This window comes from Zootoca vivipara, chromosome Z1 (genome assembly GCF_965207765.1).
Source record: "Zootoca vivipara chromosome Z1, rZooViv2.hap1.1, whole genome shotgun sequence".
Lineage (NCBI taxonomy): Eukaryota > Metazoa > Chordata > Lepidosauria > Squamata > Lacertidae > Zootoca > Zootoca vivipara.
In genome coordinates, this window is record NC_142583.1 from 44,694,252 (window position 1) to 44,717,383 (window position 23,132).

A 23,132-nucleotide genomic window follows, 5' to 3' on the forward strand; every position below is an offset into this window, starting at 1 on the left:
CTTGTTTTATAATCGTACAGAATATTTTATACAAAGGAAATTGTTTCAGAGCATTTTTTTGGGTTGGACAGAAGTACAGCCAAGGGACAACTTTCCTAGATGAGAAAGAAGAGGGTTGCACCCAAGGAGCAGGGTTTCACTGGCACAGAATCCTTCCACCTCTGTGACACAGCCCTCCCTGGTCATGATAATCCATCAGACCATCTGCTGCAGGAGGAAAGCTATACAATCTGTGTTTTTACTTGTGCAAGCATTTGGATACTCCATATGCGCAGGTGTGCAAATGATTATTGATTGCTATTGTAGAAGTGCAATTTTATTGACAAATTAGTGTATTTAGTAGAACATACCTCTGCATTTGTGTTGAATAAAGCAAGGGGTCTGAACAGTTACCACTGCATTTATTTTTTAAAGGATCTTTGCAGGGTTATATCATTAGAAAAACAGTTAGAAAAATATAAAAATTATAAAACAATACACTTTACATATCAGCTGAAAGTAACATAAAATACAAAGTATTTACAGGCACAAATACTGTAACTGCAGAGATGTGCTTTGATGCCAGAGTTATAAGAACAGTAGAGAATAACACACACACATACACACAGAGAGAGAGTGAGTTCAGACTCCCTTCATGAAAAGTAACAAGCACCAGTGGTCACAACAGTTTCTGTAATCCATTATATAAAAATGCAAGTAATTTGGCCTTGATTGGTCATACTTTAAAAAGCTTTACAAGTGCTTAGCTAAGCAGAACACAGCAACTCTTATCATCATATGCTTTAACCAGCCAAGAAGGTCTGAGTTCATTCAAGAAGCTCTGCTTCATGCCACCACAGTAGGTAATTTCATCACCACCAAGTTATTAGCCTTCGTGTTTCAAGTTTGTCAGTGCGGACCAACTGGATTGGTAAACATTACCAGAATGGAAGATAAACAATGCAACTTCTCTTTGATGTACTCCGGCAATTTTTCATTCTCTCCATACCTAGGAAACAGCAAAATATTTAGATGAGTAGATTTAATAGCACACACATAAAATATACCCAGTACTGATTTCAGCCAGTTAACATTTTGGTCCAGTGCTGGTATACAGTTGCTCCTTTTAATGCGAAGAAGTTAGAAGGCTTTGTTAATTCCAAATTCACTCCTTCAGTATATAAACCAGATATTCCAACTTGAGGGGCTATTATTCTATGATGATTTACCATATCATGAGATCCAAACCTAATGGCTGAAAGCAGTTCTTATTTAATATGCAAATTTCAAAGCAAATGAAGTTCATTGTCCTCGTGTTGTCTCTTGGAAGACGGTGACTTTTGACAGCCCAGAAGTGTAGCTAAGTCTCTGCGAAGTATACAACTCTGCAATGTTGCCCGGCAGTACTAGACCCCACTACATATTGAGCATTGGGCTGAAGCTGTGAGTACAACCATTCAGTTTTACCTATTGCTTTTAACCCCATATTGCAGATTGAGCTGAAAGAGCAGTGCAGTTCAGGTTGGAGGGCCGTGCTGAGAAAGAGTATCTGTTACAGTAACCCTCCTATGTAATCTACTGTTAATACTGCAAGTCAGAAGTGAGGTTGAAGTGGACCCCCACCCACTCAACATCTCAGATTGCAAACAAAGGTCAATCTTCTTAAATTGCCCCCTCGGATTTCCTCCCAGGCTAAATCAAAACAATCAGTGCAGGCAACAGCCTTGTGTTCAACTGACAGGCATGTAGACTGGTTGAAAAAGTATTTTCGGTGCAGTACAAAGATTTTAAAAAAGACTATAGGTACCCACTATAAGCCTGTGTGTAGACTCAAAGACACAGTATAAGAAGGGAAAATGGGTAGAGGGACAGGAAAATTAGCAGATAAACATTTGTACAGTTAGGATATTCTACTTTTACTACATATAGTGCATCTAGTTTTGTCTTTTTCTTTTTTGTATATATCTTTGTTACTCCCACCACCCCACCAATTATTAACTTGGGCTAGAGTGAGAGTTACCAATACACAGTACAACATCATCTACAACGGCAGCAAGTGCTATTATGTATGACAGTAGCAATACAAAATGTTGGAAAAGTAACTGAAATAATCAGGAATGTACTATCAGTATCAAAACTGACACTCACCTCACTGTGTCACCAGCTGGAGATGTGTATGTGATGGAGGAAACGCCAGCTTGAGCTACCAACTGGGATCCATCATTAAATTGAACCCATACTGCTCCACTAGTCAGCTAATAGGTAAAAATATTATAGAATTAGTTTGCACTGAAATACGACAATGAACTCTTTCCCAGCATTTTATCTTTCTAGTCAAGAAGCTTTATTTAGCATGGATTGACACAGCACAGCCATCCTAAGTTGCACCTGAAGGTTCACTTCCTTCAGAAGAAACGCTCTTCCAGAAGTAGAATCTGGATACAATCTACTGTGTTTTGTCATGCAAGATAAACAATCCTGATTTTGCCCATTTTGTGCAACTTCAGCAGGTTCTGACAATTTGTGCAAGGAGAACGTATTCCAGTTTAAAGTGCAGAAAGTAACTACGCACAAAGCTTTGTATTCTTCCATTAACTAATTCCTGATCTGCAATAGATTGAGGCAATTAAGTAAAATAAATAAATAAAACTCTCAATAGGGAACAGAGCTGATTCCATGCATCATCAATTATACTATCAGTTCCTTTTCAGTAGAAGTATAACAACTGCTGCATTACAGCTCAGCTTGCTCATCTTCCTTTACACAAGAGACTGAATTTTCTGCTTTGCTGTTGATTACCAGCTCACCTGAGAAGCCCAGCCAACATTCTTTACAAAGACAGACTTTAACAGTTGAGCTGAATTTATAGCACACTCATTTGGGTGACTTAGGGTGCTCCTTGATTCAGTTGTTGCTGATGTAAATGCAGATCCTTCATATGCTGATATCTGGAATATAATTATGGAAATAGCAGTTGTGAACCATAAAGCCATGATATACTTCAGTGTTTAAAGAATGGTCATCTCTCTTGGGTGCACCTTACCTGACTTGGGTTTCAGACCTAGTTAAAATAGGCAACAACCCAATACCATTGGCTCTATTCCTCTTAAACATTTTTTTTACTTGGCAGGTTAAATTTAGCCTTCCAGCATAGTGTTTCCTAGGGCTCAAATAAAAGCAAGAACTACACACTCCTGTACTTACCGGGGGATTAATGTTAGGCACTTCACTTGAAGCATCAGAGCTGGTGGCGGTATCTCTCTTCATCAAGGCTATTTCCGCCAAAGAAGGGCTTGTATCTGGCAAAGTAGGAGGGAGCACTAAAGCCTTTGGAGACTCAGGGTTCCCTGGTTTCCTGGTAATGGAAGAATTATGCTCACATGTTTAAACTTTCCAACTTCCACTAAGAATATAAAAAGGCACAAACTAAAAATTTCATGTGGAGAGTGAGAAACATGTGCAACTGAAAAAATAATAATAGAAGAGGCTGCTTACCGCCCAACAATAAGGGGAAAAAATGGAACACTTCCATTTCTTTCTTCTGCCAAAATAGCAGATTCCAGTGCAAGACAAATGCGATGTCCCTATATTGAAAAATAGAAAACTTGCATTAAAACATGCTATTCCTTTCAAAAAGGGCAGGAATGCAATACTCGGGGACAATGGGCAGAGGCATTGATGTATTGTGCTAAATTAAAAGGTACAGATTTTTTTTAACCTTCCTATTGCATGACATGGAGTATGATCAGTGTTAAACAGGATAAAGTTCAATCCGTAACATTTCCTTGATCTCTACACCCCTCAACTTCATAGGAACCTTTCAAAATCAGTCATGTATTTAGAACAATAAAAGGAATCCAAGTCTGCTAATTTGCCATTTGGAAGCATTTACCCATGTGCACCACACCCACTGAAACATTACAAATAATATTTACCTCATTTGCATGATCCACATATATTTGTATATCCTTTTCTAAACCAATTTCACTCTCTTCTTTTATAGTGTAGGCTTTTCCAGACTTTTCTATTACTCTAATTACGCCTGCTGTCTTGTGGATTTTTGCCCCTATAAAAAACAAAAACACATTACCTTGGGTACACATACATTGACAATATGATCTCACTCTAGCAGAAGTAATTAGTAAACAGAAGATTGCACTTAACAACTACGTACAGTTCAAAAACAATTACAAAAACAATTATCACTGAATTGAGTGTGTTAACAAGAAGTGCTATCTGCTAAAACTCATATAATTATCTTTTGGATTTTCAATTTGTTCTTAATATTTACATTTAATCGCCAATAAAATAAAGTATTATAAGAACGTAGTTTCCTCCTAATAATAATGCCATGCCATACGTGTTACAGTACATTTCAAATTAGGATTTTTTGAAGTATACAATTTTGTGTGGTATATAGGAAATAGTTCTTTAAAATATAAAAGCTAAACTAAACTAAATCTCTATTAGGTTTTAAAATGCCCTAACAGTTGGCTAATTTATAATTTAATGCAATTTAATGGGTGACGGGATGTGTAGAAAACAGCTTAAGGATACATACCATCATAAAAACAAATTTCCACATCTGCAGGAGGGGAGTTTTCCATCAACATACACTTGGCATATCTTGTATAGAAGGTGACTTTGGGAGTTTTGGATCTTACCAACTGCACAAATTTGGCAGCATACTGATACTTTTTCCAGTACTTCTCTAAAATGAATATGTAATGAACAGTGATTACAATTCAAATCACCTGTCTTCTTACATGCACAACACATATGGAGGGGTGGGAAGGTACAGACGTTGCTCCTCCAAGTAATGTAATTATTATTATTTTAATTACATTTTTGGAGGAGCAACATTTATACCCTATCTGTACCTATATTATTCATTTATATGGTGTACTCAAAGCCCATTTGAGTATTGGCCAGGTGGGTATCATTTATAGCTTTAACAAGTGATGCTACTTTGTGATTTGTTCATATAATGCATTTTTGCCAAGCAACTTTCATGAGACCACTGAGGAAGACCATGGTAAAAATGTTTGGGTTTTGTTAGTTTGCTATTTTAACTGTTCAGTTTATTGACATTTGTGTGTGCTCTGTGATATTTCATGCGCCACATTTATTTTGTCTGTCGATATTATGTTTGTTTATACTATTCATGCTTGGATACCGGTATATTTTTTTGGACACAAATAGATACATATTGTTTTTTAAAATTTGTACTAAATTTGATTGATTGATTCCTTTGTACAGTATATGTATTACATTAGCTTGTATATATTCTTTTGATCCCATTTTTAATTACTCCTTTAGTTTCTTGGGATTTACTTCCTTTGTGTATCAATCAATAATTATACACATGTTTTTACTGCTGAAAGGATGCAACAGGATGTTCTTTAATTTTTAATAGTAAAACAAAAATATATCAGACCTCCGGCGCTGCCGCCATGTCAAATAGTGGATGCCAGCCGTGCAGTTAATTAAGGATAATCTGGGAGTAATTATCCTTGCAAGCCCACCCACCCCAGGTCGAGGAGGAAGAGAGCTTTCACTCGCGGATCGTCCAATAACTACCTCTCGCTCTGATGGAATGTGGGGGCAGGGACACAGAGTGCGTAGCACTGCACGTATTGGAAACTCCCCAATGTGGCTGCCATAAGCAGAGGTACTTCTGTTTCTTTTAAGATGAATCTAAATTCGGACTTAAGAAACAGATGTGTCCTGGATGAAGGAGAAAGATAACTTGCTAAACGAATCAGCCACTGAGTGCCAAGGTTTTGATCTGGAGAGGACTCATCGTAATTGGAATGCTACGTAAGTGAAGGGGAGCCTTTGTTCTCTTTTTACATTATATTTACACTATTTGCTGTGCTATATTTGGCAAGCCTTCACTGAATGGATTACAACTATATATGGAATGCAAGAGGGATTCAAAAAGAACTTATAAGTTTCTTTACGGAGAACTTAAGAATAGACTGTGAACTACTGTGATGACTTGTGACAGTGCCTACTAAAGAGGGCTCTAGTTCTGATTTATTATGGTTCTGGTGAGACAACAGCTCGTTTGGAGTTTGGAAAGGATCAAAGGCGACAAATGCTGAAAGTAAGCCAGGAATCACGGCCAGACATTGGCGTGCTTTCGGTTTTGGAGAGGCAGAATGGAGAAGTTGTGGTGTACTAAGAAATGAATTCTCGAAGGAGGGGTAATGTTAAAGAGGATTGATTGCAACATGAAGGAAAAGAAGAAGGTAAACAAATATTTCACACAGAAAACTACAGGATATAAATTCCCTCTGCAAGTTAATGGCTTTGGATTTATTAAATACGAACAAAAGTCATCACACCGGTGGCTGATAAAACAAAGGATTAAATTCGGAATTGTGGTATTTGGACTAATTAAGAGAATTGGAGCAGGACCAAGGAAAAACACCAACTCTTGATAGCCAGAACACGGGAAGTCATCCAAAAACATTGAATTTGGAACTGATTAACTGGCTTTTTTATTGTATTATGATTTGGTATTGTATTAATGTGCCTCCATTGGATTGTTATCAATGAAAAATTAATAAAAATTATTTTTTTATAAAAAACACCATAAATCACTGCAAGTTAGGGCAATAAGCTTACATGGCACACAAAGTATAAGAATTTCAGTAACTTGAATTTTAATTCAAATCTCTACATGGAAGTTTAATGCATCTGTAATACCTATGATATTCTGATAGTGAAGGGAAACATAATTACTAGAACAGCATCCATATATAGGATGCTGCAATAGGATCCTGATCCATTGGAGGAATGGGGAATTCTTTGCTCACCTATCTTTCCTTCTGCAGCTCCCAGCACTACTTCCCTTACTATTTTCCAAGGTCCCCCAAACCATGGAGCAGCTTTTCAAGGAACACAGGCAAAACAAAGAACTGCTGAAAACAGCTTTTCCCCTTTGCACTGGCTGAAGTGTCTGGATCCAACCTATAATTACTGGCAAATATCCAAAGAAAAACAAAGGGAGCTTTCCTTGTTCATTTATTTGTTTGAACAACAAATCTCTGTCACATGCTGCTTTTGAATTTCTTCTCATTTTCAGAAATAGTTATCACAGGAGTGCCTGGCGTGCTATGGTCCATGGGGTCATGAAGAGTCGGACACGACTAAACGACTAAACAACAACACGTTGCATGGGAGGCTAAGAACCATAAGCTCACCCACCCACCCACCCCAGGTTGTTTGGCTCCTTGCCATTGTTTCTGAATGGGCCAATAGAAATGCACCTTACCTGGCAAGTTGCCAAAACTATATATATTTGCGTCCTCAGGAGGTGGTAGGGGTCTATTATTCAGAGGGATGCCTTTTCCTTCATTTGGGTGGTAAACTGTGACCTTAATACACAGAAAAAACACAATCTCAGAGCCAAAGAGTTATTTGTTTAATGCTCCTTTCTGGAAAATGAACAAGTTGTTATGCACTACAGGATACTGAAAATTTGAATCTGGCATGTGTAATGTCCAAAGTCCTTCCTCAAAAAAGAACAGTTTCCTATCCTCACTAAGCAAGATTATCTGCAGCTTTTACAGGTACCGATATTTTAGTTAGATCTTTGCTTCTAAAGACAGAAGTAGTTAGTAAAATCAAATGCCTTTCACTCTTTCATGGAATTGTACCAGCAATTTTACCAGAAAATCTATGATTACTCATTTTCTGGTAAAATTAAGTCAGTTATTTAAACTACAATGAACGCTTCAGATTTCACACATGCTTCACGTATAGGCATTTAGCATAAAGGAGGGCTCATTGTTAATATGTACATACAAAGTTCTTTAAAAAAAATTACTTGATTTCCAGAAGCAAAAAATCAGTGAAACAAGCTTATAAGTGTGATGAGGCATATTACACCTTAGTAATATTGGCAGAAACACACCATTTCAATACTGCCGATGAAGTTAGAAGAAATAAAAAATTAATACTCACTGCACTTCCATCACAAGATATCCTCAGAACTTCTTTTACAAACTCTTGCGAATTATATTCTTTTAGAAATTCCATATATACTTCTCCTGCATCTAGAATACTCACCTAGCATGTAAATTGAAAACAGAACACAGCCTAAATAAAACACTTTCGAAGAAATCCAATGTAAATGCCCCCTCCTCTTTCCCCACCATTTACATCAAAATGAACTAAAATAATGCAGTGAAGTAAAGAACTATTTTTGTGCTCCTTGTTGAGTGCTTTAAGCCTGAACAGAGGAGGTACTATTTGCAGTGTGACTGAAAAACTATTAGGCTGCTGAGGATTTGTGAGGCAGCCAATTAGGGTGTTCCAACCTCACTGGATTTACAAATACTACCGGTAGGAGAGAGAGATGGGAGGATCAAGGGGAAAACAATACCATGAAAACAAAAGCAAAAGAGGGAAACACAATAGAATGAGATATGATACATACTGGAAAGGAAACCTAGTACAGTAAAAAAATTAAGAATTGACTAGAAGTCTTTTAAGTCCAATAACTGAACTGAAATCTGACAGTGTATGTTGATTGTATTTATGTTGATGACAAAAAAATGACATACATACTGGAAGTAGTTAAGATATTATTTTATGACTGCTAAGAGATTTATTATTAAAAACCTGCACACTTTGCAACAGAATAAGGACCAACAGACTATATTACCCTTACTTCCCACTATCCTTACTATATTACCCTTACTTCCCATTATTTGGTCCCATTATCTGGGACCAAACGTTCAAAGGCCACTAGACACCTGAGCAAGGCTTCTTCCAATCAGGTGTTGCTCAAGTAAAGGTGGGAATTGGATAGGTGACAAAAACCCACGTTGCACTAATTCACAACTACAGCTTCACTGCCAATGCCAAAGTAGCAGTCATCAGCATTCTTGCCATGACGGTTGCTTCTTGACTGGATCACACCAAAGCCATCCTATAAACAACCCAGTCATCTGCGTTCAATTTAGCTGTATTGCTGTAAGAGCCAATTCCTGGCAAGCAAAGCAGAGCCAGTCGTTTCTCATCTGATCGCTAAAAAACCAGCTTCAATAAGATATCCCACAAGGGACTGGGGTCAGTGTTCCCATGGCCCTTTGTGGGGTATCTCATGGAAGCTGATTTTCTAATAATCAGATCAGAATCGGATGACTGCCTTGCGAGTTAGCAACTGGAATGGGCTCTGATCTAATGCAGAGGACTGGTCTATTAATAGAGGTGTGCATCTTTGAAAATGAAGAAATGTTACAGTTCTTGTCACCTGATTATCAAGAGAAGAGCAACACCAGTCAAGTTCATTGGTTCATATTTAAAAATGCGGGAGAGCTCCATTTTTATAAAATTGTCACTGCAATTCATTATTTTGAAATATAGTACAGTACATACCACTGCATTTTTTGTTTTTTGCCTAATTGGCTTTAGTCTATGAGCATTCAGAGGTGATACAACACTTTGCAGTGCAGGTTTCGGATGTCCATATTGTCGCTCTTTGCCCCCATTTCTTCTGCTTTCAGACACTAGATGGAGACCAAATGCAGGTGCTGGCAGAGCCTTCTCAGCAGTGTATTTCCTTGTGTCCAGTGGCCCTACAGCTGGTGCTGTTGGTTGTGCAGATTCAGGGGGTCTTCTGCATTTTAAGCCATTCCATGCATTTTTCAGTGTTTCTTGAGGCACACCAAGATGGAATCGAAAATCTCCACTTGTGTTCTTAATACTACTGTCATATAAAGGTTCCTGCATCTGAGCTGAAGCAGCAAAGGAATATTTTAATGATTTAGAAAATGCATTACAGGATTCTTCCTAGTTTTTACAAGAGAAAAAAGTTATGTCTCTATAAATGAGGCTAGGAAAGCATCACGTCATTTTTGTCTACTCACAAATTGACAATGTTTAGTGTAAACACCATGGGAAAGTTACTGTTGTATGTATGAGAAGCTAAATATTGTGGCACATAACCAACTTTTCTGAATTGTTTGTAACCAATGTTAATAGCAACAACTTCCTTTACTATTTACCAGAAAACTGGTTTAAGTTTGCTTAAATTTAACTCTACTCAAGGAGATTAAACATCATGTTATGGGTTCTTCCCATGCAAACAGATGGACTGGGAGTGGTTAAATAAAGCATTTGGGATGGTATCAAAAAGCAGCACCACCAGGTAAAGTGCATGAAATATCATATGCACCTTCTGTCTAAGTACAGAAGCAATTAAAAGCAAAAATTAAGAAGAAAATTGCTTGAGGACTAAAATAATCCCAACTGTGTGTCCTATGGTGACAATTCCCCAAGGCATTCCTGGTTATTCAAAACAAAAGAAAATGTCTGAGAAGATTTAAGTAATCCTTGGCTAAATTACAGCTACATTCAGTGCTCTTTCACTAAATGAAGTAATTTGATGCAGGAGAACAAAAGCTCCTCCTTCCCTTATGGCCCTGTTCTTTCTACCCTCCCTTCTGCAGCAATGTTTATATAATAAGCAGTTGCTGTTTTCATCCTTGATCTCTCTACACAGATAATTTATTATCAGTTATTAGCGCTAGACAGATGTTCTCCGCCTACACACAGGATCAAGATCATGCCAGCTCACAGAGCCCAACACATGCAGATATTCACAATTGTTATCGTTCCAGTTTGAGGGGTAAGAATTCTATACTGAGCCTAAACATAGATATCCATGTTTCCATCTTAACATAACTTTCACTGTGTGGATATCCAGTACACCCAGAAAATGCAGTGTCATAATCCAACCCTAAATGTGCATATATAGATGTTTGCATTTTGCCTTCTTAGTAAGGACAGATAACTTTAGGCAGCTTACCAAAACAAACTTTTGAACTGGAATATGTGTATCTTAAATAAATACAGTATTCCTTCACAACATAGTTAGGAGCATATTCTGTTGTTAGTCAGGTTAAGAGCTAACCTTAGTTGTAGCAATTGGAGGTGACAAGAGGGGAAAGGGCTCTTAGACAGCATAACCCAAACCATGATTTATGACTTGTTGGACACAATTAACCCTTTACACTAAGATATCTACCTTTCATAGAATTACTACACAGGTTACAGCTGAGGTCCATCTGCACAATTTTTCATCTGTGCACGTACAGGTGGAACATCTGAATTCAAACTTATGTCAAAAAGTGCACCTGTCTGGAAACTTGGATTGTATCTTTATGAAAATGTGATGGCAAACATGGGCTTGATATTACATAATATCAATGGGGCTCAGAAAAAGCTGGACTTGGGAGTTCTGCAGCATTATCCATCACCACAGCATGTTCCTTTAAGCGGTATTTACTGTATATTCCTGCATATAAGACTACTTTTTAACCCAGGAAAATCTTCTCAAAAGTCGGGGGTCATCTTTTACGCCAGGTCGTATTTCTTATATGGCGAGTATATCCCAAACCCTATATTTTAACTGGAAAAGTTGGGGGTCATCTTATACGCCGGAATATACGGTATGTATGAAGAGGGACTGAGAAAAGTACAGGGGGGATCCAAGGCAACTCCCTATAATTATTAAATGTAGACAGTGCTTATATTTATGACCATGCTGGGCTTAAAATACTCAAAGATTCCTTCAGAGAACATGCCCCAAGCAACACACACACACACATTATGGCTACCCAGATACTGCTGGACCACAACTCCCAGCATCCTGATCATTGGCCATGCAGCCTGGGGCTGATGGGAGTTGGAAGTCCAACATCTGGAGGACACCAGCCCTTCCACAACCCATAACACATTTCATCATCTAAAGTTCATCTTCACATGGAATCACTTCTAAGTTAATCTCTCAGTTAAAAACATTGTCCTTGGATGGATACACAGTGTCTGCTGATAGGAATGCTATCTTTTGAGAACTCAATGCGTCCAACACACAGGCAATAAAACACTCTCATTAAATAAATCCATACCATTTAGTTGCATATTTCCAAGCCACTGCTGCATTGTTTCAGCTTGGGACTTCGGTTCTAATAAACCAACACTGGGCTTCATTGGACAGAGATAATTTGAACTAAAGACAAAGAATTATTCATAAGTACACTTCATAAATATGGACACAAATAACTTATTGATCACTAAAATAGATTAAGTTCTATTTGTGGAACATGTTGTATCACTACATGATATAAATAACAGGTTTGTTTCCACTACATAGTCCTAATATTTTAAACTACTATAGGTGAACACTTTGAACTGAGACAACTTGCAATTTTTCAGTATCAGATTCTTATACTCAAATGACACTATGTAAAATTAGATATTATTTTTAATTTCTTAGTTTAAAGGCATTTCATAGTATAAAGTTAATAGCTGAGAATCAATGGAGGCCATTTCTAAGCTATAATGATCCACAGCTACACGCAAAATGAGCCCCACTGTATTTTAGAACTTAGCTAGAACTTTTCCGAGTCCATTTGTCACTTACAAGATAGGAGATAAGTCATTGGCTTGACTACAGTAGGCATTCTGAGTGCACAAGCAGCTCATCAGGAACAGGACTATATATGAAAGCTACACTTTATTTTTTAAAGTCATGAATCAATGCCCCCCCCCCTTCTGCAGTCCTCTTATCTGCACAGCTACAGACTTATTTCCTTTGGTCACATAGGTTCCGACTCTGACTTTCTGTTGCCACCAGCAGCCTTGTGCCCTTTACATAGATGACTAGGAAATAATTATGTATGCAAGCATTAGACATCACTCCCAACCCCTCATTCATGGAGTATTTACAAGATCAATGCTTGCTTTTTCCCCAGTTCACCGCAGTTTAGTGTTACGTACAAATCCAAAATTGTGTTTAATCTTAGTTATGGTGTACTAAAATGAAACAAGCTAAGTTTGTAAGACAGAGTTTAAAGTTGGTTCATTTCCATGGTTAAAATTAATCACAGTTTGTGACTAATTAATCAGAGATATGCCAGACTGCAGGTAAAAACTGAACATTTCTGATGTCCTCACAGATGTGCTAGAACAGGCATCCCCAAACTGCGGCCCTCCAGATATTTTCACCTACAACTCCCATGATCCCTAGCTAACAGGACCAGTGGTCGGGGAAGATGGGAATTGTAGTCCAAAACATCTGGAGGGCCAAAGTCTGGGGATGCCTGCGCTAGAAGAAAGGAAAGGGTGGAGCTGATGAGACCAAGACACATTCATGTAAAATCACAGTTTGGCATTTCATCCAGACAAGGTCATTATATTATAGGGGAATCAATTTTACATGATGCACTCAAAAAACAGATATATGAGAACAATTCTTACTGAGTTTGATCTTTCACAGGTGGAGACAGGTTTTTTTCCATTGAGCCAGAGCTGGATGGAAACTTTTCTTTAAATACAGTAGGAATATCACCATGGCTATTTGCAGGTGAGAAATCCTTCATGTTTCCTATTAGTCCTCCTCTGGACTTTGAGAGGATTTCCAGGGAATGGCACCTCTCCACATTATTTTGTACTCCTTGACTCTGACTATGGGATGTGCCGGATCTTTCAGAGGAGTGTGCCCTCCTGAGGTAGCGCGAATGCGGTCTTTCTTCAATCAGCTGCATTGCTCTTCCCCTACCAGTATTTCCCATTTCTTTTGCTGGGAGTCCCCAGTTGTTATGGGAACTACTTCCATAGCCAGATGAGACTTCACTTGCATTCTTATTTTTTGGAAGAATAGTCATTTTGTTGGGAAGTGGCTGACCCCCTAGAAGTCTTTTCTTCTCCTTTAAGCAGCCACTTGTACTGACACTGGGAGAGGCAGTAAAAGCAGTAGAAATGGTGGCATTTCCACTGTCCATTGAATCCTCTACAGTTCCTGAATCTTTGCTTCTTGCTGGGCTACACTTGGACATAAAAGGATGATCCAATACAGATGAAAGGCTTAAACGATCTGCTGGATTTTTGCGAAGCAACTTGTGAATAAGGTCTTGAGCCTCTTCTGACAAAAACATTGGCATTTCAAAATCTGCCAGCACCACTTTGTTCAAGGTGTTCTTTACTGTATCAGTATCAAAAGGTGGTCTTCCGGCCAGAAGAGTAAAGAGCATGCAGCCCAAGGACCAGACATCAGACTCAAGCCCATGCGCACTTCTTGTGGCTATTTCTGGAGAAATGTAATTAGGAGTCCCACACATTGTGTAATGCTTTTCATGAGGCATTGTCAGTTGGGTTGCAAGTCCAAAGTCAGCAATCTTGATGTTCATATTGTTGGTGAGTAAAAGATTAGAGAGTGTAAGGTCCCGGTGTAATATTCCATGGGAATGAAGATATAACATCCCTGTAATAATCTGGTGCATGAAGTTCCGAACTATATGAAATAAAAAAAGGAAGAAGGGTGTTAAGAAACATTTTGCTATTTTTCCTTTAAACATGATCACCACTTGCTTCTTATAACTAACAGATTCAACGTTTAGTGCAGCTCGGAAATTCATACTTAAGCAACTAATGAAACTTACAAATGAATCTAAGTGAAAACCATTTAAGAAGTGCTCAAACACACCCCTAATTTTAATATAATAAAATTGCATTTGCCAGTCTCTGCCCAAGGAGATGCCACACACAAACATATATATATCACCCAAGCCTCTGAGGGCAGAGGAACTACCAAGAGGGCCCCCTCTGCTGATCTCAGCACCCAAAAGGGTATGTAAGAAGCATATTACACCCCTTTAAAATTGATAACAAATACCTGCACAACAAACTCTACAAGATTGGGTGACTTTCAAAAGCAAGGTCTTACAGACCACTATGTCTAAAGAAAAATAATCTCATTGGCTATGTCCAAGCCCTGGGTGGATTCCAACCTATTTACTTGATGGAAAGGCTACTTCAAGGTGCAACAATGAGCAATATTTCAGCCTTACCTTCTTCTTCAGAGAAACGGTTCTTTCTGTTCTTTAAATATCTGCTCATTTCTCCATTGTGACACATCTCTAGTATCAGGTACACATAGTTGCTATCTTCAAAGTAGTTATACAACTAGAAAAAGGAAAACTAGTTTTAATATACAACAAAGTTTAGTTACTAGCATGTCAAGTTCTTAGTGTAAATTCTTACCTCAAGTACAGAGGGATGTTTCAGTTGACAATGTATCTTCACTTCATTTTGAACTCTTTGCACCATTCCAGCTTTATGCATAGCCTTTTTGTCAATCTGAAAAGATTTTCTTTTTAAAATTAAGCTCATACACACATAACAGTAATGATTTTTTAAAAAAAATATCAGGAATAGATTTAAGCTAAATGAGGGTTGGAAAGAGTTTATTGTTACATTTTATACTAATACCATCATTTCAGGTATGTCCTGCTTGCTTTAATCTCATGTTTAGATAACAATTCTTCAGAAATCTGCTTGACACCAGCCTTGAAATTAAGCCCAACTAAATAAAATGGGACTTGCTTCCAAATAAACATAGCAATGGGGTTTAAATGTTGTATTATATCCCTACATATATATTGAACTTTCTCAACAAACACTGACTAATGGCCAAACTACTACACAGTATTTTTAAAGCATGGTTTACTATTCAGTTTTGCTTTGCTTTGCTTTGCTTTTAACCAGAGGTGGCTAACCTGCAACACTTCAGATATTGAACTGTAATTCCCATCATGCTGTTGGCCATGCTGACTGGGACTGATGGGAGTTGGAGTCCATAATATCTGGAGGGCCACAAATTAGAAACCACACAGTCCAGAATCAGGACTGGGACCATGGTGCAGGTGGATATGTAAAAAAACAAACTTGCGCTGTTCTCTTGCTGCCGTTGATACCATTAAAAAAAAATCTCCCTTATACTAAGGTCCCAATCCTAATTCCCCCCTCCACTGCTATTTAATAAAATTTTCACAAAAACAAAACACAAGACTCAACACATATAATGTGCAAAAGACTCCTCTAATTTCACATTATAATGTGCCTTGACCCTGAAAGCTATTCTATACTAAAAACAATCATCTATGCTGAGGAGTTTGGCAGATGAAGCACTTCAGATGTTAAGTGCTTAAAAGGCTTGACTGGTTTATGTGTTTACATAGTCAAGTATAGGGCAAGCACTATATGGAGAAAACCTTTGCAGCCTGGGAATCAAATTGACAGGTGAACAACAGAAACAAGGAACTAACAAGTTGTGGGAACGTAAGGAGTAAGTTAGAATGTAAAATATTGCATTTAATGTATTAGCTTACCCAGCAGCTTGGGATCTTATATTCTGGCTAATTTCAGTTACTTTGGTATCTGATCCAATGGCAACTTACCATTTTGATGGCAACTTCTAGGCCTGTTTTCAGGGATACTGCTCTGTAGACTCCTGCAAAGGAGCCCTTCCCCAAAAGGTTCCCCACCTTGAAATCCTGAAAAAGAAAAAGCAATGGTCACTGCTCTTACTGCCTCCTTCATCTGCACAGGTACGTATCAGCTACTGAGATAGTGTGGGATGTCAAGCATCTAATTGTTTTTAATATGCTACCTGTAAAAAAATTCCCCCTGAAATGTTTGCAGAGGAGATGTGATAAAATTTCCCCCTGAAATGTTTGCAGAGGAGATGTGATGAAATTTCCCCCTGAAATGTTTGCAGAGGAGATGTGATGAAATTTCCCCATGCCTTGTAATTTAAATAGCTGATATAAAGAGTCACCTTGATTCAAATTAATCCCTGTTCTGAAACAAAAAAGACTTTAAAGAGAAAACTATGAGGCTAGCTTGAACTGTGGGAGGAAAGTACTGCTTCCACTTCCCAATGCAGTGGGGGTTAGTAAGAGGATGCAACTAAAAGTAAAGAGGTTAAGGCTGCTTGTCCCTCTCACCTCCAAAGAAGTTTCTTTTAAAAATACATCCTGTTCATACCTTTCACATACCAACTGTCCCCTTCATCTACCCTTATCCATGTTTTGCTCCCATCACTCCGCAGTTCCATATTTCAGACTACAGTAATAGAAAACCTGCTCCGAAATCCGCATCCCTCTGGACTAGGGCCATGAATGTATTTTAGGAGGTAGGGCAAACGGAAGCAAATACAGAGATGCGTCGACACCGTACAAGTTCAGTCTTGCAGTTTCTGACGTTTACACGATACAAAAAACACAGGCTCTTCCACGTGTTTCAGCTTTGCCCAGCTGAAACCTGGTTCCGTTGGGCAATCCTCGTACTTCTCCCCCTCCACTCAAAAACCATCCTGTCCCCTTTCAGGATGCAGGTGGGGGAAACACTTGAGTGCCCTGGGGGCGAGTTAAAGGGCGCCCTGGCCGCGCTCTCGCACAGACGGCGCATGTTCAGCCGGAGGCGCTCCTCAGCAGAGACCCGCCGACGGCAGGAGGCGGCTTTACCTGAATGGAGCTCTCCCAAGGCGAGCACTGGGACATTCCGGCTGCGGAGGCTGCGCCGGGGCTGGGCACGGGAGAGAGCAGGAGACTGAGCAGCCACTGCGGCATCGCGGTGCCAGAGACTCGCAGCCACTGAGGAGCTCGCGGCGCCGGGGCTTGCGGGCGGCTCTCGCCTTGCCGCCCTTTCTCCCGCTCCCGGGGGAGACGCGGCTTCCATCCCCCGTTGCCAAGGAAACGGCCCGGGGGAGAGACGCCAGAGCGGAGGCGCCCCCCGCCCGCGGATCCCGCGCGCCGCCCGGCTGTTGCCGCCGCCGAAAACGGCAATGGTTAGGGCCCCCCGCCCCTCCTCGCGCGATATGGAATAAGGCCCCCCGAGCGGTCCAAGGCTCGCTTCCGAGCACGCAGGGACAGGGCTGCACAGTTAAACTGCTTGCAAACTCCTTGACAAAAGAAAGGTGTCCTGGAGAGGCTTCGCCCCACTTATAAGAAGTAGCAGCGAGCTGGGTTTCTCCTTTCTTCAACGCAAGGCTCTTGGGGTTAAAAACTTTGCCCTCGTGAAAGAAAACGATTTTGCGTTTTAAGAGCGATGGATGCTTTTTATAGGGCTGGCCTTCTGTACCTATGTAGCCTTGCGGGTAGTGGAAGTCCAAGAGCTAGTGTCAAAAAAACTAACGTCCAACGGTTCAAAGGATTTAGATAGCTGCATATCTTACAAAAATTGTGGCATTTTCAAAACTGCCTGGGGAGTTTAGAAGTTGGCATCTACCTCCCCAACTCCTTTCTAGGGGCAATGATTATATCATGAGGTACATGAATTAAAGCGAATTGTTATATTGCCAGCCTTTGGGAATATTGAGTGTGCTTGGTGGGCACCACCCCTTCCGACTGATTTGCGTTTTCCACTCTATTGACATAAAAAGAGAAATGTGCACCCACATACATTCATTTACCAAGGGCTCTGGATCAATGTTGGTTGCAGTAGAATCAAAATACATCCTCTTTTGTTTGCATGATTTGGCAACCACCAGACTACAGTGATGAGGATGACTGATAATATACAGTGGTACCTTGACTTACGAAGGCGATCCGTTCCGCGGTGCTCTTCGTAAGTCGAAACCTTCGGATGTCGAAGCATCCATTTTGTGCAGGCGCTGACTGCTTCTGCATAGGCGCAGAATGCACGTGTGGCAAAAAGACTTCCGGGTTTGCCGACTTCGTAAGTCGAAACCTTCAGAAGTCAAGGCATTCGGATGTCGAGGTACCACTGTATTTTAATTAGATTGCATATCATCTTATGAAGTTACTGTACCTAATGATTTGGAAATGATGGGTGGTTTGGAGTTGAAGTAGGAGTGGGGAAATAGAGAGCATGTGCTGGGACTTTCTGGAGGTTGTATTCCCCCTTCCCACACTGCCAATGTTTTCATAACTAGTCCAACATTCTGTTCTGACAGTGGTCAATCAAACACCAGTGGATCACCAATATGCAGAACCCAAGCACAAAAGGACTCTCCCCTCCTGAGGTTTCCAGCAACTAGTTTTCATAAGCATACAGCCTTCAACTGTGGAAGTCAACCATTAATAAGCATGAATAGCATGATTAATGTGCCCAGCTGTGGAGTACAAAAAAGGAAAATCCAATATCTGTTTAGTTTGGATAATATCACAAATAAAAGTATAACCTGTTGTTGAAACAATCATTTCAGTATAAATCATAATACTTGCTCGGCTGTAGTTTACCACTACAGACTTCAGAGAACACTTTAGCACACACTTCCTCCAAAGCTTACTTATGGGAGTACTCTAATTATGCCTGGCTAATAGAGGAAATTTGGGGAACGATGCTCCAAACCCAATTTGGCAACCAGCCAGACCCTGAATGTAAACAAAGCCTTCCTGAGAAAATGTTATAACAGATTTCAACACTTGTAGCAATTGTAGCCCTTTTATCTGAGCTCTGTGAGCTAAAACATAACGCTGCAGAATTTGGTAATGTTTCAAATTATTCATGCTGGTTTGTCAAAGCACATTAGTTCACATTTATCATAGTAAATAATTACTAGATACAAATGAGAATTTCTCAGGGGTAGATGCAATCTCCTTCTAGAATTACAGGCTGCACAGATGACCATTACAAAAGCTACAATTAAAACCACATAACCATTTGTTTGGTCACCTGTGGCTAACATCTTCAGGCAACTGTATGGTGTTCAGAGGGAACACCATACAGTACAAGGAAGAAGCATGGTGACACATATACTAAGAATAATGTTGTGAGGATGCTAATAAATACCCAAGTTAATCCTCCGTAAACCTTTTTAACTAGTCCAAAATAGCTACCACACCTTAGTTCTACAGAATCTATACAAACACTGATTAGAACCCCTGCATCAACCACATCTTCAGTTAATGGCAAACATTCAAGTTGTGTCGAGTTTAGCCCTATGAACTGCTTGTTCTTTTTAAGTCATACACTAAAGGACATAAATTTAAGAGCTGTTAAAGTGCAGAGTTGCCAGTCTATTCTGGCAAGGCTTTGCACCTTGAAAAACTGTGAGTTTGGTACAAATTTTACAGATGGAGACTTCCCATTTTTAATGCCACCGTGATTATTGTGAGCTGCTTTGAGCTCAGCATTTGTCTCTGACAAATATCATAACAAATCAAAGGCACTGTAAAAAAGCATAGGTTGGTTTTCTGCCTGCCACGCAGCTCTTGATGACACTAATGCGGAGGCAGCGTAGAAGCAGGGGATGTGCAACCTGGTGCCATCCAAGGAAAAGGAAGAAAAGAGAAGCGACCTCATCCTGAACCAGGGAAGTGGGAGGGGTCGAGTGTTTTAAGTCGCTGGTAAGGCGAAACCCCGCCCAGCATCACGCAGCGCCTGTCAGAAAGCTGGACGGGACCACCTGCAACAACACCCAGCCCTGCTCCCCCTCCACTATATCCGAGACTCCCCCCGCCCGAGGCCGCGAATGGCTCGTCCCCACCCACCCCGTAATGGCCGTTTCCGCACCTCAATCTTGTCGCCGATACAGGTCGCCATGGCGGCGGCGGCGCTCGCTCTCCCCGCGTCACTCTCTTCCTTTCCTATAAGCTACCACATGGCCGGGTAATGCGCGTCTCTTTCGCCACCGTTGCCGCTCCGCAGGCCTCTCCCTCCCCGCTACGGGGGTCGGGGAGAAACCCCTTCCTTGAGGGGCTCCATTTTGAAAATCCCGCCCGTTACCAAAGCCGCCTTTGCGTCAGCTTGCGCATGACGCCATCGCGCAGTCCCCTCCGCCTATCCTCTGGCTCTTTGTGAGCGGGGCGGGGCGCCGTAAGGCTGTTTGTGGCCTCGGAGAAAAGCAGTGCAGAAGGGCGCGTGCGCGGTACAATCAGTGTTCTCCGCTAGGCTTGCTGAGGAAACCCGCCCTCTAGCGGCAAGGATGCGGAACGCCTATGTTTTCATTTGCTTTGTTTGTTGTTTGTAAAGACCTCCGCTGGGTCGAAGTCATTCCGGCATCCTTAGCCGACCAGACGCTGCTAAGGAAACCCAGGAGGAGCAGGGCATAAATGTCATGGTTCTCCTTTGGTCCCTTCCCACCGCATTGTTCCTTAAATGTACACTATGCATCTCACCTCTCGCTATGCTACCTCTTCAGGCTAGTCTACCTTCCGGGGTTGCTGTGAAGATAAAAGAGAAAGAGCCACGTGCCCTGCCTCCAGCTTCTTGGAGTAAAGGCAGGACGGAAATAATTTAACACATTCTGTGTGAGTGAATTCCATAAGTTGACTATGTGTTGTGCAAAGTACCTTTGTGTCTCCTGAATCTTTTTTATTTATTTTTTAAAAAAGTTTTTAATTCAACTTTTGTTGTTGTTGTTGTTGTTTAGTCGTTTAGTCGTGTCCGACTCTTCGTGACCCCATGGACCATAGCACGCCAGGCACTCCTGTCTTCCACTGCCTCCCGTAGTTTGGTCAAACTCATGTTCGTAGCTTCGAGAACACTGTCCAACCATCTTGTCCTCTGTCGTCCCCTTCTCCTAGTGCCCTCAATCTTTCCCAACATCAGGGTCTTTTCCAAGGATTCTTCTCTTCTCATGAGGTGGCCAAAGTATTGGAGCCTCAGCTTCACGATCTGTCCTTCCAGGGAGCACTCAGGGCTGAATTCAACTTTTAACAACAATAAAAACAGAACAGAACTCTACAATGCACTACCAAGATGTCCTACAAATTCATGTCAGTATCCGTACATAGTTCATTGCCTCAATTATATTGTTTCTTGCCCCCCCAAACTCCGAGTGGTGCAACATTCCAGGGGTCCCAGATTGCACCAAGCCACTAATCCTCCTTAGTCACCAAGGCTATCCAAAACATAAGTTCCCTGGGGGACAGCTTGCAAAACAAAACAATTACAATACAATAAAAATGAGTGCTGTAAAAACCATTACAAACTAAAAACACAGTTAAAACCCAAGTTCAAAATTAAGAGGGCCGTGCCATAATGAGACACAAGTTGTTTAAAAGCACTGAGTAAACAAGATCCACCTGCAGCTTAAAAGAGGGCAAAGATGAGTTCAGGCAAACTTCTCTGGGAACAGTGTGACGTAACCAAGATGCCACTACTAAAAAGATCCTGTCTCTGGTGGTTACTCAGCTCACTTCATTTGGCAGCAACAATTGGCCTCTGGGGAAGATAATAAGGTTCAGGTAGGCACATAAGGTACATAAGTGGGTACATAAGGTACATTCAGGTAACATGATTTATGAGAAGGAATTGCAACCAGCTTCCCCCCTTCCTCAGAGTTAAATAATAGATATGCACCTTGAACAATGCTGTCGCCGTATGAACATCATGAATAAAAACCCAGCACAGCACATTGGAGTGTGAACACAGTCTAAGCCTCATTGATTTCAATGGCATTTCTTGCCAAACAAGGCTTGTAATCCTATTCATGCTTATTTGTGATTAAGCTCCACTGAACTTGGAGGAATGATTTCCAAATAAACATTTATAGGACTGAGCAAGCAATAAGTACATTTAGGAATGTGGACTTAAATTCACCTGGAGTTTTGTTTTGGGAGGGGTTGTTTGTACATACATGCATGACCTCAAGGGGGCATCTGAGGGGGGATTTAGAAACAAATCTTGGGAGTAAGTGTTTGGTAGAATTATGAAGATTTACAGCACAATCATGAGCATGTTTACTCTGAAAGAAAAAAAAGTCTCACTGTGTTCAGTTGGGTTTACTCCCAGGTAAGTATGCATAGGATTGCAGTCTTAATACTGTATACATAGATGGAATCCTATACATGTCTATGCAATCATATCTAAGAAATAGCAGAGGAGATGCACTGTGCTAATAGATTTTTCTTCTAAAAATGAATATTGAATAGAACAGCAGCAACTCAAAGGCAAGACAGCTGGAAGAAATTGCTGATGGATATATTTCTCCCTCATTTGGTGGGCAAGGGAATCTTTCTTACCTCATTCAATTTGACCTTTAATCTAGATTCCAGTGCCCTTTTCAGATGGCGTTTAACTGAATAAATGGTGAAGAGTATCTGTCAGCAGCTTATCACACACTTTTGATTTCCTTTTGTGGACTTTTTAATTTCTCTTTATGACATATACTTCTTTATTTTGCTCAGTTAATTTTTAGTGCATAATGTAAAACTATCAGTATGAATTAGTGTAACACATTAATCCATTCCCTTCCTTGCTTAGGTGGTATACAGCTATTTCCTTGTCATAAATGCATCTGTTCCAAGTTTCTTCCCCGTCAGATGCTGTTTATTGCTGATTAGGAATTCTAGCCAAGCTTGATAAAGAGATGCATCATTTTCAAG

At 40.3% G+C, this 23,132-nt stretch overlaps 1 protein-coding gene across 2 annotated transcripts; it reads right to left on the minus strand.

Moving 5' to 3' along the window:
* Positions 1–382: 382 nt before the first annotated feature.
* On the minus strand, positions 383–20,567 carry PLK4 (polo like kinase 4). Of its 2 annotated transcripts, none has more exons than XM_035112542.3 (16): positions 20,317–20,567; positions 16,236–16,331; positions 15,040–15,135; positions 14,847–14,961; positions 13,258–14,290; positions 11,907–12,007; positions 9,373–9,731; positions 7,954–8,058; positions 7,262–7,364; positions 4,541–4,690; positions 3,915–4,045; positions 3,475–3,563; positions 3,184–3,334; positions 2,787–2,927; positions 2,128–2,234; positions 383–988 (listed from the first exon to the last, which is right to left on the minus strand). In XM_035112542.3, the coding sequence occupies exons 1-16, from the start codon at positions 20,344–20,346 to the stop codon at positions 889–891; spliced, it is 2,907 nt and encodes a 968-aa protein (XP_034968433.1). In that variant the 5' UTR covers positions 20,347–20,567; the 3' UTR covers positions 383–888. The 2 variants fall into 2 exon arrangements, with proteins under 2 accessions (XP_034968433.1, XP_088516469.1); XM_088660343.1 differs by lacking the exon at positions 20,317–20,567 and adding an exon at positions 17,304–17,498.
* Positions 20,568–23,132: the final 2,565 nt, after the last annotated feature.